Genomic DNA, 19,597 nt, shown 5'->3' on the forward strand with positions numbered 1-19,597 from the left:
ATTTTTTATATGCCTAATATTTCCGGAGATTTGGGGAATGTTATCATCTTAAGGATTTTACTCATCCGGTAATCATGTAAGCCTCTTGGTATGCCTAGTAAAACCTCCTAAAAGATAGTTAAAAGGTAAAAATGTAGGCTCAGTCAATTATTACAAATTCTAAATAGCATCAGTTAATTTAACCAACTGATTAAGTAGGAAAGAGTTATCAGCGATTGAAAAGGTAAAATTTAGAAGACTCATGGCACTCTCAACCTCTCTCTTCCAGGAAAGGCCCGAAGATATGCACTAACATACCCCCAGAAACCAGTGGACACCTGGCTAGTGAGTTGGCAGAAGAACGTGGATTAAGGAATGAAAGCAATAAGCAATTCAGTGATCATTTCTTTGGGATGTAATTTCTCTGGAGAAAAGAAGAACTTTGAAATCCATATAAGTTTTATGGTAATTAGAGGAAAGTGCTTTTATTCAGGAAGAATAAAAGATTCTGATTACTACTTTGAAAACAGACTGTTTTTTTCATAGTGAACTAAAATTGAAAATAAGAAAGGATTCCTAATTTGTATCATCTGTAGCAGTAGATGGGAAAGGCATTGTCCTTACAATCTATTCTCATCAGATTTTAATTGTTCTTACCCACAATGACATAAAATTAAACAAACCTCATTGATGTCCTTACAAAATTAAAATGGACTGTAGGAAAGTATGTTTTTCGTTGCTGCTTGTGTTGTGGAAATTATCTTTTTAATAACTGGACACACATTGGCTTCATTTCAGCAAGGATTAATGATTTGTACCAAAAATTCTATTCCAAGTAGCAAGTAGAATATATTTCATCTTGTTTTCCAAAACATGATCCTGTCACTTACACGCTGTGTGGCCTAAAGCCCATCCCTCTTTAAGCCTTAATTTTATCATCTATAAAATAGGAATACCACCAATTTGCTACAGTTTCTCCAAGTTTCCATGGTCTCCAGAATAGTTAAGTCCCAAGTTAAAAATCAAGAAAGCGTAAGTTAATCCAGAAGCTGTTCTGTCAGAGCAGCCTGCCAGCCATCACATTGTAATGACAGCATCTTAGCATTATAGATTGTCATCAGTACCTTCGGGAACAATCGCACTCAAGACCTTAGATAATGCTGCAATCTCCAATATGTCAGATTTATCTGTTTCTGAGTCCTTTCATTTTGATTCTTTATGCTCAAATCTCTTAGCAAGCTCTTGGTTCACTTCAGTCCCTAATAATGATGCCACATGCATTATTGTGCAAAAGGCTTTTGGTATAGCCCAGGGAGCCCATTTCTCTGGAAAATTACTGAAGTATATCAAACTATCTAAAAATCCATTCCTGAAATGCAAATACTTGCTCTGGATTTCACCACACGACTCAGAACGGCATGCATTTAAAACTTATTAATTGCTTATTTCTGGAATTTTCCATTTAATATTTGTGGACCACAGTTGACTACAGTTCAAGAAGCCATGGAAAGCAAAACCACAGATAAGGGGGACGACTGCACACACACACACATTCACCGTGGGTGAAAGTTCTTTTGAAGTAATAACTATTTTATCAGTAGGAGAAAGAGAGCACTCCATTATCCATTTCAGGCCCAAAAGGTCTGCCTCAACTGACTTACAATACAAAATACAAAGAGCAAAATAAAATAACTGACATCCCATCTCTCCATTCTTCACAATGTCTACTTTCCAAATCCTACAGTCTTCCGTGATTTGAAGAGTTACGGTTTAACAATCTTATTTGCTTCTCAAAAGCCTGTGATACACACCACTGATGAGGTTGTCAACCATTCCCTTCCTGAACTTAATCCTCGCTATGAGGACATGGTTCTCAGATAAAATGGAATGCTTTTTACCCTTTAACCCACTCTCCTGTACTGCTGGAAGTAAAACAATCATCTCACTACATTCCTTCTCTCTGTTTCTGTCTCTCTTGTCTTTCTCTCACACACACACCCCATAAACCTTTGTGTGGATTTCATATTAGCACTACTAATATATTAATATACATGGTGTAGAAAATGTCTGCAAAAAGGTCCAAGAAAAATAGCATTGCTTTTGGAGAAAGTGCTATGGTCAGGATGATGTCATCGAAAACCATCTAATGAATTTCCTGTAGCCACATCCTAAAGAAAATCCAGAAGGCTCAGTTTTCTCACAAAGTCAAGTAGTCTTTTTTGGGGTGTCAGTAACTGTTCCTGTAAGCCTACAGGCATCATAAATTGATAATGATTATGATTTACCTTTAATCTTCAATATCACAACTAATGAATTTTCATTTTTAAAGGTCTTTTATGTGGGAGGCATTATCAGAATATTAAATGTAAATTTTAGATTTTAGTTACTGACAGCAAAGTAAGTGCAAAAAAAAAAAAGTAAGCTTGTTGACGCTTACTACTGTGCTTCATAAACTTCTTCCTCAGCTCTGAGTAAAACAAAGACCGCCATTCAAAAGAATGAAGGAGGGGCGAGCACTCTTTACCCACAGTAAGCCCTCAATGTTTTTCCTCCAGGCCCCAAAGCATTTATCAACACTGGCCTGGAACACTACAGGAGGTTTGCCAGAAGATTTGAGCTCCCTGAGGGCAAGAACAATGGCATATTCATCTTTTTTGTTGTTGTTAATCCTCACTTGAGGACATTTTTCCATTTATTTTTAGGGAGAGAGGAAAAGACAGAGAGAAACATCGATGTGAGAGAAACACATTGATTGGTTGCCTCCTGCAAAAGCCCTAACCAGAGGCCCGGCTGGGAAGGAGCCTGCAACCAAGGTATGCGCTCTTGACCAGAATCGAACCCGGGACTCTTTGGTCCGCAGGCCGACGCTCTATCCACTGAGCCAAACTGGCTAGGGCATGGCATATTCATCTTTATACTCAAAGTCATTATAGCACCTGAAGTACAGTAAACATCCAGTAAACATATGTTGAGTAAATGGATAAATGAATGAATGAGAATATAAAAATTCTCCTTTCCCTACAGATGCTGCCAGTTAAACAATGGGGAGACCACCATTACAAACAGGTAAACAGTAAGTGCAACTGCATAATGCGAAATAAAAGTTATAAAGGGGGTGTGGGTTTTTTTGGACTTTATTCTGGAGGCAACAGAAAGCTGTCAACAGCTTTTAAGCAGGAAAATTACATGACCAGAACAAATTTTAGAAGGTAATGGACTGGATAGAGAAGAAACTAGAATCAGGGCAGAGTTCAAACAGATTTCACAAATTAAAATATTTACATACTCCAGTATGATAAGAGGTATGCAAAGGTATCTAACAAAATAAACAGCACTTTTCCCAAGGGTGTCTCGTTTACTTGAATATCTGGCGAAAACAATTTTACACTAAAATAAAAGCTAATATGACATAGGCAGATGCAACTTTCTTATGAATCATTAAATGATGACAATTATAATGCCAATAATAATAGTAGCACCTTTTTTGAATCCTTATTACATCTCAGACACTGTGCTAAGCAAGCACCTTATATGAACTAATTTAATTTTTACAACAAAAATCAAAATAGTTACTATTAGAATCACTTCCTTCATCTAACTACACATAGTTATTAACTCAGACATGTGTGTTTCCATATACCTCTTTATTTTTCATTAAAGCTTAAAAATCCCTTACGCTGCTGCTGACATAACTTGGTACAACTAGTCTGGAAAGCTCATAAAATCTAATATATCTAAATATATATATGACCAAACACTTAACAGATATAAGTGCCAATGTCTATCAAAAGATCTATATATATAAAAGCCTAAGCAACCAGCCAACCATTAGACCGGTAGACCAGTAACTATAACGCGCACTGACCTCCAGGGGGCAGACGCTCAACGCAGGAGCTGCCGAGCTGCGGTGACTTGGCAGCTGTGGTTCTTGGGTGACACACCCAGAACCAGAGAGGAAGGTGTGTCACCCGAGAACTGCCCTCTCACAATCCGAGACCCTTCGGGGGATGTCAGAGAGCCGGTTTCGGCCCAATCCCCGCAGGCCAGGCTGAGAGATAGCACGCACCGGGCGTTTAGTATATATATAAGAATGTTTATAACAGCTTTTCCATAACAGCAAAAAATTGGAAACAACTCACATGTTCATCACACTAAGAAGAGTATGTAATTTTAAGGGTCACACATTACCAAGTAGCCAAGCCAAAGTTCAAGTCCAGGTTTGTCTAACACCTAAGTTCACACTCTCAACCAGTTGAAATAAATTACTTTTGGCAGCAATTTCAAGGTACTCTCATAGTCCCAAATAGTAGACACCATCTCTCCCTTGCTTGTAGGAGAGTTCTTAAAAGTGTGAAAAGTTCTGAGAGAAAGCTACTTACTGCCAATGTCCAGGGAAAAGATGGCAGAAGGAAAGAACCAGAAGAGATTTCTATTATAGAAAAAAGAGAATGCAGTAACAAACCAAACATGAGAGTGAGGTAGTGGGGGCAATAGAACAAGGGTGAATATAGAAGTGGGTACAGATTGAGGACTAGATCAAGAACACTGAATTGAAGGTGAGTGTCCAGGAAGCAGTTGAATAAAGAAATATGAAGCTCAGGAGAGAAATCAGACTGATAAAAAAAAACTTCAGTCATCAGCATATTTGCATATCAGATTCCCTGAATAGAGAACATCTCTAGTACAGGATAATTTATGTATTCTTCTGACAATTAATATTACCTCACAGGGAGGTCTCCATGGACACCTGAAATTAATTTTGAAGCCATTAAAGCAGATAGAAAGTTAGAATAAAAAAATCCTATGGAGAAGGTATCACTTCCCCTATTATGTATCTGAGTAATCGTATTAAAAAACAACACACATATTGCTCTTTAAGGTAAGTAGACAAAGTGTTTTCAGGCTGCTATCTTGCTACTTGGGAAAAAATTTTAAAGGTATTATAGCCAAAGATGTAAGAGGCAGAAAGATGCAGCTTGGTATTCTCACCAGTCATAGTATTCACAGTGGTTAATTTTACTTCAAAAGGCAGTTTCCCATATTTTATTTCAATAGCAAAATAGAGTCGACCCTTGAACAACCTGGGTGTAAACTTTGGGGTCCACATACATGTGGATTTTTTCAATAGAAATACAGTCAGCACTCAGCCTCCTTGGGTTTTCACACCAGTGGATTCAACCAACCACAGATGGAAAATACTGTCTTTCTCAATCCCTGGGTGGGGAGAGCTGGCTGTATGCAGTTCCTATGCCATTTTATGTAAGAGACTTAAGCATCCACACAGGGGTTGCAGTATCAGTGAGTGGTGCTGAAACCAATCCCCTGTGGATATTGAGGGACAACTATAGTTAAGTTTTGGGGGAGTCAAAAGTTATACTCAGATTTCTATTGCACAGGGCTAGAAAGCACTAGAGCAGGGATTCAAATTTGGATCTATCTCACCCAAAACCCCCACCTCTTTCCACTCTGTAGGCACTTTCTCATCATGTCACATCTAGTAGGTATCAAGTGCCTGAGAATATTACATTTCATTTCTCTAATAAAGACTAGGATGAGATTTCTTTATCATTACAATTCAGGTCTCTCGATCAGACTTAATATGCATCTACCACCTGAGTTAAAAATCCACCTAAGAAACTATGCAAAGGGTGTGCAGTAATAATACTCCATCTCAAATAAAGAGAAATGTGTGCTTCTTTAATTTAATGAATATATCATGACAATATATATTTTTGCTATTTTTACATATATCTACTCCACAGCACATTTGAATAGAATAAGAACAAGGCATTTGACCAAGCTGTTAGATCCTGAGGTCAGGGACCATGTCTTATTTATCTCTATATCCCCAAGGCCAATACATGATAGATGTCCAAAACCTGGTTGATGATGAAAGATAGAAGCAATAATTATTCACTTCTGAAAGTAATATTTTAAGGTATAGACTCGATGTTTAAAAAAATCCAAAAGGTTTTGGTCTACAGGTAAACTTCCTACCTCTCGATCCTTGAGTTTCATGGCGAGCACCAACTGATGCCTGTGGTTAGTGAGAGCCTCCCGGTAATTTCCTTTGGAGAAGAATGCAGAGCCTAGATTCCCATGAGCTCGGCATTCTCCTGTCTGGTCACCTGATTGGGTTTAAAAAAATAAAAAACTTCTTTTAGTTACAGCATTATTTTAATATATAATGGCCATCTTAATTTAAGAGCCACAAACCTACTAGCTAAGATTTCACTTGCCTTCTTATAGAAAGTATTTTCTTCTTCTATAAGACTCTTCATGGGAGGTTATGGTCCTAGAATTTACGTCTCTGGCTAACAACTATTATTGTTGTCATACAACTGTTGTCAGGGACATAAGTGTCCTGGAAATGAGAGGTTAAAGACCTTGACACAAACCAGCTGCTATTTGAGTCACTTCACTGCTCTGCTAATGATTTGTGGTTCTGAACAACCATCAGCTTGTTGGTTCAGTCATTTGACTCCAAACCTACTATAACATATTGCTTCTTTACAAGTATGCTCATGGAAGAGTCACCGTATCAAGTATACTAATGGTAGAGTTACCATATCCCTGCTTTTACTGCAATCCTGCAAGTCATTGAATAATCACAATAACAATCATCGTAATCATAAGCCACACTTATTTTACAAATGAGGAAATGGCAGCACAGAGAGCTTAGGCGACTTGCTGAAGGTCAACCTGCTAGTAAGTAGCAAAGCCAGGATTCTAAACAAAGCAGTCTGGCTCCATTGTCCACACTCTTAACCACGGCACTGTATTGTATTGTCTCCACCAATGAAATGAGGACACATTCTAATGTAGGCAAAAATTAAAATTAAGATGAAGATTCACCCACCAGTACTACCATTTGGGATATTGTATCTGTGGACCCAAATCTCTGAGGAGGGCAATGAATATGTTAATTCACATCTCTTGGCCTTTTGGAACCTTGGTACCTGTTATACCAAAAGCCCTAAAGACCTAAGAACCCTAAAATGGAGAATGTTCTAGAGACACTCACTTTTCATTGCACATGTTACTCCCATTTATGCCAGGTTAATCAGCTTATTTCCTTTCTGTACTGAAATAAAGGAGAGAAGCATAACTCTACCTAAGGTCTTGGCTACATCCAAGTCCTGCTGCATGTATCCAGTGCTCTTCTCTGTGTTTCCAAGAGACCAGTAAGCGCTGCTCAGGGCAGAGAAAACAGAGCCTCTCAGTTTGAGGCTGCAGGTGCCAATCTTCAGAGCAGCTTCTAAGACAACCACAGAGGCCCCATGATGGCCAGCTGTCAGGAGTTCCTGCCCAACCACAGACACGACCACAAAGGGACTCTTGTCCAGTTTCATTTTTTGAAGCTGCTGATAAGTGGGCTCGAGGGAGTCTGAAAAAAAACCAAAAGAAAATTAGAAAATGTAGAAGAATACACAAAACAGTATTTTCTAATATGCTCTAGAAACAAATGTTTATCATGTCTCTTTATGTCCTATTTCAAGTACAAAGTCTTTGCAATAACAAAACAGATGGAGAGCAAGGGATAAATTTCAGACATTTTAGAAGGAAAAAAATCTTATAGAATTTGAGAAAAAATGTATTTAATATGCACAATACCTTATTCCAAAGGAATGATACCAAGGACTGTCTCCTATGGATCACATTCAAGGTAACTAACATTTTTATAGACTTCAATCTGTCTAAGGCTCTATAAAACATTCTAGAGCTTTCCGACTTATCATTATAACAGTCCCCTAGCATATATGACTAAAAGGGCTTCAACTTTCCTAAAAACCCTGGTGAAACCACTACCAATTATTCTTGGATACAACACTAAAATATAGTACTGAACTGCAAGTCCAGAAGAATGGGAGAAACAATCCTGGAATGAATCTCCGGAACAGGGGTCCAAAGAGAGAACAGCAGTTATTGATAAGGTAAGAAGTAAGTGAAATATGATAAGGGTAAAATACTTCCCCAAAAAATAAAATTTAGAGGTAAGGTTCAAATAGTCACCTAATTTTAATTTTTACCTTTATTAAGCTAATTCCTAAAAGAGGAAATTAAATTAAAAATCATTTAAAAAGACAAATATTGTATGATTCCACCTATATAAGATACCTAGAGTAGTCAAATTCAGAGAGATAGAAAACAGCACAGTATTTGCCAGGAGCAGTGGGGAGAGCAGAATGGGAAGTTAGAGTTGAATGAGTTCAGAGTCAATTTGGGAAGATGATAAAGTTCTGGAGATGGATAGTTATGATGGTTGCACAACACAGACTTAATGCCACTGAATTTCATAACTAAAAGTTGTTAAAATGGTCAATTTTATGTTACATATATTTTACAATTAAAAAAACTTTGGTTCATACTAAAAGCACAATTTAACCCTCCTCAAAAAAAAAAATCAAAATTAAAACAACTGGTATGTTCCCCACTTTGTCTAAGCCACTTCACATTTTACTCTGTATTTATTTATTATATTCTACTTCATTCAGAAATGATTCAAAGGCTTTCTATAGAAATAAGGTGAAAAACACAGAAGTCCACGTGACAGGTAGACTCTAAGCCCCAACACACTTCCTAAAGGTGGCCAGGACACTGGGCTCCACGCTTCATAGAGGACAAAGCAAAAGGATAAATGATCACCTTAAAATTTCCCAGACCTTTCAGATAAAAATACCCAACACTCATAAGAAACGCAGCTCTTCCTGAAACTGAGGCCTTAGGGAAAGTTCAAAGGACCACGCGCACTGTGCAGTGTTCACACGCACAGCACTGTGCCTGCCACAGAGACAAGAACAGGATTCTCACTGCTGCCACTTCTGTTCCTCGGGGAGAAGAAGGGCATCCCGCTGCGGAGGAAAAGGGATGTGCCAGTAAAAGGTGTCTGCCTTTACAGTCTAGGGTTTGAATCTCAAAACCACATTAGGAGGTAGATATGATCATTTCCCTTTTACAGAGACGGACTGAGATGTAGAGGAAGTAAGAAGCCTTGCTCAGTTAATGGAATAGCAAGTGGCATTGAGGAAATTAGATTCCAATCTTTTGGGGGGAAAAGTCTTTATTTTTTACATAATATTTCAGAAAGAGGCCTTCTGTAAAAAGTAACTGCCTCCTAAAAGAGTTCATGGAGGTTGGCCAATTAGGCAAATAAAAGGTGAGCCCCAATTTGACCCCAAGGTAAAAGCTTATACATTCAACAGCCATTTGCCACCAGCACTTCATAAAATCAGCTTCCCTGGATCCTCCGGAGCTGGGAGAAACACCGTGACAGGTGATAGCCCATAAATGTAATAGTCTTTAGATTACCGAATTAACAGGAGGAGAGAAAATATACACAAGAGAACCCTCGACAAGAAGCAGCCCTGGCATCTTTAAAAGAACAAATAAAGGTAAACTAAATCTCACTTTGTAATTATATTATTAAATCTCGTTGGCAGTAGTTCTATGCTACACCATTTACAAAATACAATGAAGTGAAATTGCTGGAAGACTATCTAAAAAGGAGAAATGGAAAACAGTAACAGGATAACTTGAGAAGTCATGACAAAGAGTATCATTTTATATTTACACTTATTTTTATATTTTCACTAATGATTTAAAGGAAATACATTATATATGATGTAAATATAACCATAGGAGTAGTTTGACTGATATCTGGATATCTGGTTAGTGAGCATAAGTGAAACCATAAAAATAAGGAAAAACAGACTGAATTCAGTTAGCAATATTGGCAGCAACAATATAAAAATATCAAGTAAATTTCAATGTGGATAAATATAACATATTTAATATAGATTGGCCCTACTTTAAAAAAAAATGAAATCTTGAAACTTCAAAAAAGAGGCCAAACCACAGGAATACTGTGACTATCACGGGAGCTTTGCTTGCATACACAAGCACCTGGACTAGGGAGCTTTCTGTGTTGCATTTAAGAATTACAAAACAAAAGCAATTGACACAACAGATCAGACGTATATATAAAGCGACCCAACTGCACTGCTATGCAACAATAGCAGAAACTTAGAAAGCTGCAGGAGGCTAAACTAAAATGGGTGAAAAAATGGGCAGCAAATAATGATAGATTTCGTGAATTACAACCATATGACAAAAAGAGAGGTAGGTCATTAAGATGTGAAATGATGCATAGAACAACACTGTGAAAAGCAACAGTATCCCTATAAAACGTTGATAAGAAAAGCCCACCTGGAGTAGATATAGTGATAAAGGCAATGCTAAAAAATAAATGAGATAAATTAAATTGCCTTAAGGAAAAAGAAGAAAATATTGAAGCGCTCCAGGCACCTGTAAGTTGCAGCTTGCTCCAGGGTCAGCCTTAGGTCACTCAGTGTAAGCTGGGAAAGAACATGGCACAGAAAACCCTAAGGGTGACAACAGCACTGAGCAGTTTCTCACCGTGCAGGGAAGATGTCCTTACATTTATCTAAACAAATTGCTTCAAAGGCAAAACAGTAAGTATGATTCTGCTGATCTCAACATGTTCACTCCAATATTCTAAGGCAGCAACAGAAATGCTTCAAAAAAAAATAAAAGTGGTATCTTCATGAACTAAATAAAAATGTTCCATGTAAATTACTTGTGGAGGGGTGAAGGGAGAGAATGAGAAACTATTAGAGAAATGGAAAGGGGAGACAAATTGATTTTTTTTTTTTTTTTTGTCCATACCTACCCCACCCCCAGCCCTAAGCCCTGGAGCTCTGAAGCGCATCTGCTCTAAGTCAGAGTTTATTAACAGCAGGTCCCCCAGTGGGAGAAGCCATTAGGTTCCTGCAGCAAAGACTCGGCTTTGCATGGGGTTATAAAATCGCATGAAGAGGTTTCCTTATCACGTTTTTCCTAAAACATGAAATCTTTGACTTTCAGAAAAATATTTTTTATAGCTATGAATTGTCCAGAGACCATATAAGTAACATTTAGTTCATCAAATTTTTACTTAGCATATATTTTAAGCCAAATACTGTATTAGCCAGTATATTAAAACAATCTAATGCTGCAAACATTTCCAAAACTATAAAAAATGTCTAATGAAACTGCCATCAACATGTTTAGGTTCATTAAAAAACATCCCTTTTCAAAGACAAAAAATAGAGTTCTGCTTAACACAATCTAATTAATATGAAACAATACTAGCTTTCCACTATATGCCATCAATATACCTTAGTGTCTCCATCACTCTGCAAAGATGACAATTGGTGTACACTTTCAGCCCAATCTTCCTAAGAGCTCATTCCTCAAAAATCAATGTTCCTCAAAGTGAAGCCAATCTGTTTTGGGGCCTTAAAACTTCTCCATCCTCCACTATGTTCAATCCATTGTTTTTCCAGAATACCAATTGGCATAAAGTAGAATAACAGGGGGAAAAAACATTTAAACTAGTGTCTGTCTGTTTCTCCCTCTCTCTTTCCTTTAAAAAAAAAAACAACCACCAAACATTTGTATTGATTTCAGAGAGGCAGAGAGAGATAGAAACATCAATGATGAGAATCACTGATCTGCTATCTCCTGCACACCCCCTACTGAGGATCCAGCCCGAAACCCAGACATGTGCCCTGACCTGAATTGAACCATGACCTCCTGGTTCATAGGTCAACATTCTACCACTGACCCACACCAGGCAGGCTCTCTCTTTCTTTTTAACTCAACATATCTTATAATGCTCCTCTGAAAAATGTTACACACACAGCCTACAGTAAGATCCATAATTCATTTTATAAAATACTAGAGGCCCAGTGCATGATTGAATCATGCACGTGTAGGGTCCCCTACACGCTTTCGCTTTTCGCGGTGGAGCTGGGTGCCTGTCCGCTGGTGCACCAGGCCTTTCAGAAGCCTCTGGCTCGGAGGAGGCTTCTGAAAGGCCTGGTGCCGGAGCAGACAGGCACCCAGCTCCGCCACTTTTGATGGTCCGCGGCCACTGAGGGGGGCTACCCTGCAGTTGAGAGGCGCAGGGGGCGGGACTCCCACCCACTGCGCCTCTCAACGGCCGCTGAGGGGGGCTGCCGCGGACACCTGGCTACCCTGCCGTTGAGAGGCGCAGCTGGGTGTCCGCGGCAGGCCCCCTCAGCAGCCTCGGATCTGGCCGTTGAGAGGCACCGGGGGCGGGAGTTCCACTCCCTGCGCCTCTCAACAGCAAGGTAGCCCCCCTCAGTGGCAGCGGATCCGGATCCGTGCCTCTCAATGGCCGGATAGGCCACCCCGAGTCCCGCCCCCCAGCCTCCCGCCGCCCAATCATGGGCGTAGCGGAGTGATGGTAATTTACATGTTACTCTATTATTAGATAGGATTAGAATGTCTACTTAATATCTTCGCTTACTTGAATATTTCTAGATGGCATATTGGTCCAAATAAACAAATCAATTTACTACTAGAGGTATTATAATTTAGAGGTACAGTATCTTAGAACTACAAAAACCAGAGGAATCTTCAGATAACTCTAAAATACATGATGTCGATTCATTTGCCCATGGTCATATAGTTAGTTAATGCAAAATTCAAAAATGTAATCTAGGTCCACAAACTTCTAGGCCAGTAGCCTTACACCACCCTATTCTGGTTCATTGTCTGCTACTGACAGTGATTCTTGATCTCCTTTGTCCACAATATATAATCTCTTCTAGGGCTACTAAAATAGAAATTCACTTCTGTGGAGATGAGCACAAAATTTTGAGAAAAAGCCAAATTTAACCAAGTTCTAAGAATAAATTGTTACTACCTAAAAATGTTATTTTATTTCTTCTTCGTGCTCTGAAATTTTTTTCCAGTAGGTAGATCTAGAGAAATATGAAAAATCTACCCTATTACTTATTTCCTGGAACTAAATTAAGGTTTAACTATAACATTGTGAGAGAAAAATGGGAACTATCACTGACTTTAGACAAATGAAAAAGCTGGCCATTGCTTTCAATCCTATATAATAAAAGCCTAATATGCAAATCAACAGAACAGAGGAACGACTGGTGGAACGACTTTGCTATGATGAGCACTGACCACCCGGGGGCAGACACTAAACGCAGGAGTTGCCCCCAGCCCGCAGGCCCCAGGCCAGCCAAGGTGGGTACCAGTGGCCTCCCCCTCCCCCGCCCGGAGTCAACCCGCAGAGGGAGGTGACTAACGGCTGCAGCAGCAGGGGTGGGGCCAGCTGGCAAGTGGATGGAGGGGGCAGGGCCGGCCAGCAAGTGGGCTGGACGTGGGAGGCAACTGGCGGGGGGGGGGGGGGGGGCGATTGGGAGGTGGGGCCAGCAAGTGGGCGGCACCAGGCTGGCCAAGGCAGGTGCCAGCAGGGACCCCTTGATCATCCCACCAATTGCCCCACAGATTGGCCCTGATCGCCAGCCAGGCCTAGGGGCCCTCCTCACGCATGAATTTCATGCCCCGGGCCTCTAGTAGTATATAAAAATCATAGTGTAACTCTTCTTTTTCTTTTTTTTTTTTAACTCTTCTTTTTAATAAAGATAGTATCTTACATTTTAAAAATAAAAAAAAAATACGATCTTAGCAAAATTGATAACCTATCAATTCTCAATACCGGAGTCTAAAGTTTTTGAAGGCTAGAAATGTTCTACTTTAAATTCGTGTCAGACCAAATACTTTTATCACACTTACCTCTCATGGGAGATTTCATGGCAGCTTCTACCATCCCCACCAGAAGCTGGAGACTCTTGGGGTCCTGAGCCAGTCCAGATGCGAACGCTGCCAGGGCATCGGCATGACGTCCGAGGTACTGGAGGGCAACACCCTGTCGGAAGTACGCCTGAAAATGAAGAAAATATAATGCATGTTTGCTTACACACCATGCTCCAGCAAGGCTGCTGCTGATTCTTTATTAGGACAACGGATCAGTGGAACTATGACTGAGATGGCCTTGATTCAAAGACCTAGTAAATAGTTTGTAACCAAATCTGATTTCTTCCAATATCTTAAATGTAAGCATACTTCTCTCACACAAATTATAATTTATTCTTTTCAATTCTAGAACACTTATAAATTTTATCACATCCTTTGGCATTTTGCTTTTATTGTTTTTGATTATTTGAAAAATATTTCTTATCCCACCTTTAATAGCATAAGCTCCTCAAGGACAGGATTTTGGAGATTTCTTTATATCTCACCAAAGTATGTGGTACAGTGCAAGACAAATGAGAGACACTCAAATTCCACTTATTCTGAATTTCCCCCATTTATATAATTAATGGGAAAAATAAATATGTGATTATTATTAAGGCAATTTTAATGAGTAACATAACATGGTCATATCTAACATAGTGTTTCAGACATAATATTTAAAAGCTGTTATCTAAAATACATGTGCTTTGCTTAGAAACAAAATCAGATTGTTTTGTATGCTTTAATTGGATTAGTTTTAAAACTAGTATCATCAGTTGTTGATTGTAGGAGAACATCCCTCCTTTTAGCTAAGTGAAGAAAGGGCCAAGACGTTAATAAAATAAAGTTTAGAATAGTCTTAAGGAAGTGAAGTTTGTTTTCAAGCACACAGAGTAAAAACAAGTAAATGAACAAAGTGTTACTAGTATTTAACCAGCAAAGGACCTTGTACCTGATTAAATAACACATAAAAATGACATATTAATTCATTCACTGTTTATGTAACATCTGCTTCTAAAATTTTTAGCCTCCTATGTAACTTAAACATTCTTACAATACTACATGCTTTTAAATATATTTTATTGATTTTTTACAGAGAGGAAGGGAGAGGGATAGAGAGTTAGAAACATCAATGAGAGAGAAACATCGATCAGCTGCCTCCTGCACACCTCCTACTGGGGATGTGCTCTCAACTAAGGTACATGCCCTTGACCGGAATCGAACCTGGGACCCTTCAGTCCGCAGGCCAATGCTCTATCCACTGAGCCAAACAGGTTTGGGCACAATACTACATGCTTATAACACAATTTTAACTTTTCAGTCCAATATACTTTGAGTTGTCACAAATTGTATTCATGAGATCTAAATGAAGTTTCAAGTAACTTCTAAAACTACTACTCACTAAACTTAACACATAACTTTATAATTTTATACGTACACGTACACACACACACAAATTGAGCGAGAGCACATTTAATGTTTACAAAACATATTTCTTTGCCCTATCTTATTTCATTTTTACAACTAACCTTTGAGATAATTTAAGATAGGCAATACTATTCAGTGTTTCTATTAAGAAACAACCCATAAGCAGAATGAATACTCATAGATTATTACAGGCTATTCAGATTTCTACTTCAGTTTAAACTATCAGCAACTGTTAAAACTCAGACCCCAGTAAGACACTAACCGGTAAATGTACTTTCATTACTAATTCCTAAGATCACTTCCTTTCACTGGACTCAGCCACTGTTTTAACCAGGCGTCCTCAAACTACGGCCCGCGGGCCACATGCGGGTGTTTTTGCCGTTTTGTTTTTTTACTTCAAAATAAGATATGTGCAGTGTGCATAGGAATTTGTTCATAGTTTTTTTTAAAACTATAGTCCGGCTCTCCAACGGTCTGAGGGACAGTGAACTGGCCCCCTGTTTAAAAAGTTTGAGGACCCCTGGTAACCTTTAGCGTGTTTTATAGATATTTTTCACTATTCTTTTCAATTTTACATTTTAGGTGATTTCTAAAATCTGAGAGGCAATATATGCAACATTATAACTAAAAATAACTACAGTTTACATAATTTTAGAAATACTATATTAAAGCCAAATTAAAAGAATTTAAATTTATTTATATAATATATACATGCCAAATACCTGTACACTTTAATTATAATTTATGGGAAGAGACAAAAGATGTTTTTAGTTACTAATTTCAGTATATATTTTTTAAAAATGTATGCAGCAATCATTTGACAATATATGTAAGTCAAATCATTATATTGTATAACTTAAATCTATTCAATGCTGTATGTCAGTGGTATCTCAATAAAACTAAGAATACACAATAATCTTAATAGCAATGGTTTTTGATAATTTCTTGCTTATTTAAAGCAAAACTTTATCATTCATTACTTCACTGAGAGAACAAGTGATTTTCCTGCCTGCCAACAGAAATCATTGAAAAATGTGATATATTTACTTTTTAGTCAGACGAAGTTGTGTTAAATGCCAGTATGGTATCAAGTTCACACAGCAGTTAAAGAAGGGTGTGCACATTTGTTTTCTTAGGGCACTCAATAATTAGATGAGAAAAGGTATGACTGGGCCATGTCACCCACAATCCTGGCTTCCTTTCTTTGGGGGGGGATTTTGAAAAGAGGTAGAGAAGGCCTTCAAAGGCCTCCCTTTGTCCTCCCTCATTCCCTTCCACAATCGCTAACCCAACTTGACACAATTTTTCTCAGTCACAAGCTTAGTTTATACCCCTGCCAAAATGGCACAATAAGTCAAGCTCTGACAAACCCCTGTTCCTAACTCAGAGTGGGGCTCTCCCAACTTTGTTCCATGCAATATTCATTGCATGTATAAATAGCTGAATAAAAATTAGTTTTTGATACTTCTGTGAGAGGTACGCCACTATCAAGTTCAAGTGGATGATAATATAACCAAGATTGAGGGTTAATATAATAGAATAAAAAGAATTCAGCACAGTGCCTGACAAAAGTATTCAATAGAATTAGCTATTTTGATTATTAGTTAAATAAGAAAAGAACCTTAATAAGAACACATAATTACAAACTAACCGAATGTAAGGAATCCAACAGATATTTTACTATTCAATATATTATTCAATTCCTATCACTGCTTCATTTGCTCCTCTCCTTGCTCCATAAAAGACTACTGGCCACTGGGAAACTCACTGCTGTGAGGCTCCCAGACAAAAATCGGAACCACCAACGAAAAGAAATGGCACTATCAGGTCTTGGGGGATGCAGCAGCCACCCACAGGGTCCCCTGTCAGCCTCTTCCAAAGCAAAGGGGGAAATGTGCCGAGAGTCACAGCTGCTTCAAGAAAACTGATGTAATCTGCTACAGCCTATCTGCTTCACCCCTATTGATTCCCGCTACTAATTTTTCTCTTCCTCAGCATCAGAGGTCTCACAGGAAGCTGCTTCATCTGGGAAAGGGGGAAATTTTGATCACTTAGGATTGAGCAGAGGCAATATATGTGCAGCACGCCGAAGGAAGCAATATTAAAACATTTGGTGCCCAGCCAACCTCAGAAAATACATTCCCCTGCCTAAGCGCCCCTCCCCCCACACATACACCACATTCTGGTCACTGGTTATGACGCAGTTGGAGAAAGAAGGGCAACATGAATTGACTATTATAGCACCTATGCCCTGAGAACAATGGTTTTAACCTGAAGCTTTAGCCAAGAAGAGAAATGTACAGGGAGCTAGTTAACACACTGGACTAAAGGTAGATTTTCAAGTGTTGCAGAGTCATTCATTTATTTTTTGTTGCTCCCCACAAAGAACCCTCAGTGATCATTCCACACCTGCTACTAAACTATCACCTCACAAATACAACTTACAAGAATAAGTTCATTCCTTCCTTCAATTAATATTCCCTAAAAATCTACAGCACCGGGCACTATAAAACAGAGGACTCGTGCTCTCAATGTGCTCACACTCTAGAAGGGAAGAATATAAAAAGCTGTAAATGTCTTGACTGCTACCTGTAGAGCTGCTTACTAGTAAGATGTTGTAATACGGAAGCAGTAATAAAAATGTAACAAATGACTGAAGTATTTATGCCCTGTTGTTAAAACTGTTAGTATTTGTTCTTTATTAAGTGGCCATTCTTCTCACCTCAGAGAGTTTGCCATAGATTAAATGTTTGTGTCCTTCCAAAATTAGTATGTTGAAACCTAATCCTCAGTGTAATGGTTTTTAGAGGTGGGGCTTTAGGGGGGATTAGGTCATGAGAGTGGAGCCCTCTGAATGGGATTTTATAAAAGAGACCCCAGAAAGTCTTCTCTCTCCTTCCACTACGTAAGGACACAGCAAGAAGATAGCTACCTATTAACCAGGAAGATAGCCATCTATTTACCTCACCACACACCGTCACCTGAATCTTGGACTTCTCAGTTTCCAGAACTGTGAGAAATAAATGTTTGTCAGTTAAGCCACCCAGCCTATGATATTTTGTCATAGCAGTCCTAAAATTCTAAGTCAGGGTTAAAGTAAAAACACTCAGACGAAACATGTGAAAGAGGAAGCTCTTCACTCTTCAAGTACCACTGGAAACAATGAAGGACCTGTAAGTCTTTATTTTCAACACTCCATTCCTGGTTCACAATTCTAAAACATCACTAAACCTAAAATCCTACTCTCACATGGCTCAAGTAACTTATGAGGTAAACCACTATTATAGGTATATACATATATTTATAACAAATATAATATATAACAACATTTAAATTAAGAGTATTCCCTTACATGTATAACACATAGTCTATTACTTAATTCAAGCATTTACAAATATCGTGCCTTCGATTTAATTTATACTTTCAAATTTTATATTTTAATGTTCCCAATCTGTCTTTCACTGTTTGAATTTCAACTTTTTTTACATCTTCTGAAGAATAAACATCTGTAACTATAACATAGTGATATACCTGCTAGCCAATCACATCACCTGCTACCACATCATCATCATCTTTTTAAATAATATTTATAAATTAAAAACCATTTTACTGAATTTCCCTTATTTAAAAACTAGAGGCCCGATGCACAAAGATTCGTGCAAGAATGGGCCTTCCTTCCCCTGGCAGCTGGCACCGCCTTCGCTCCGGCCCAGAGCCGCCTTTCTGCCTTCCCACGCTGCCCAGAGGCCTGGAGCAGCGTCCTGCCGTGCTCCCAGCCGCTCGGTGCCTGTGTATGCAAATTAACCCACCATCTTTGTTGGGTTAATTTGCATACCCACTCCTGATTGGCTGGTAGGTGTCACGAAGGTACGGTCAATTTGCATCTTTCTCTTTTATTAGTGTAGATGCTAAATGGGGACAATAGAAATGCTGACACAGCATTAATCTTTAACACAACTGGATCGAAAATTAAAATGATTACAGGATGTCAAAAGCACAAAACCTTTTAACATTTTTGATATACACAGAACAACTAACTAGACTCCAGTCATGATAGAAAAGAATAAAATTAGAGAATATATTAAAAAAAATGATTCTCAAAAGAAAAGGCACAATTTGATATTTTAGTTTTAGTTCTCTAGTAATTAACACCCCTGATTCACTGAACATGTCAATATTTTCTTTAATATTTTCATATATTTGACTTTCATATACTTTATAAGGAATGCATTCATTGTATAGGTAAATAAAAGAGTTTGTAGTGCTTAAAACAGATATCTACCATGTGAGTAAAATATAAATATATACATATTACCTCTATAAAATTTATTACATATTACAAATTATACATTAGACCACATAAAAATGTGAAATGGGTCCTGTGCTTTAAAAATGTGACATAATGGCCCTAGCTGGTTTGGCTCAGTGGATAGAGTGTCAGCCTGCGAACTGAAGGGTCCCGGGTTCGATTCTGATCAAGGGCACATGCCCGGGTTGCAGGTTCAGTCCCCAGTGGGGGCATGCGGGAGGCAGTCAATCAATGATTCCCTCTCATAACTGATGTTTC

General features: G+C 38.5%; 1 protein-coding gene across 6 annotated transcripts in view; it reads right to left on the minus strand.

The window, feature by feature from the left end:
* The window catches only part of TTC28 (tetratricopeptide repeat domain 28), a 389,347-nt gene that overhangs the window by 194,547 nt on the left and 175,203 nt on the right, over window positions 1–19,597 (minus strand). For all 6 annotated transcript variants that reach the window (XM_079763232.1, XM_079763228.1, XM_079763230.1 and 3 more), the window contains 3 exons: window positions 13,603–13,750; window positions 7,094–7,366; window positions 5,977–6,107 (listed from right to left, as the gene is read on the minus strand). In XM_079763232.1, coding sequence (XP_079619358.1) covers window positions 5,977–6,107; window positions 7,094–7,366; window positions 13,603–13,750 — 552 coding nt within the window. The remainder of the gene's footprint in view (window positions 1–5,976; window positions 6,108–7,093; window positions 7,367–13,602; window positions 13,751–19,597) is intronic.

This window comes from Cnephaeus nilssonii, assembly GCF_951640355.1.
Source record: "Cnephaeus nilssonii genome assembly, chromosome: 22".
NCBI classification, from domain to species: domain Eukaryota; kingdom Metazoa; phylum Chordata; class Mammalia; order Chiroptera; family Vespertilionidae; genus Cnephaeus; species Cnephaeus nilssonii.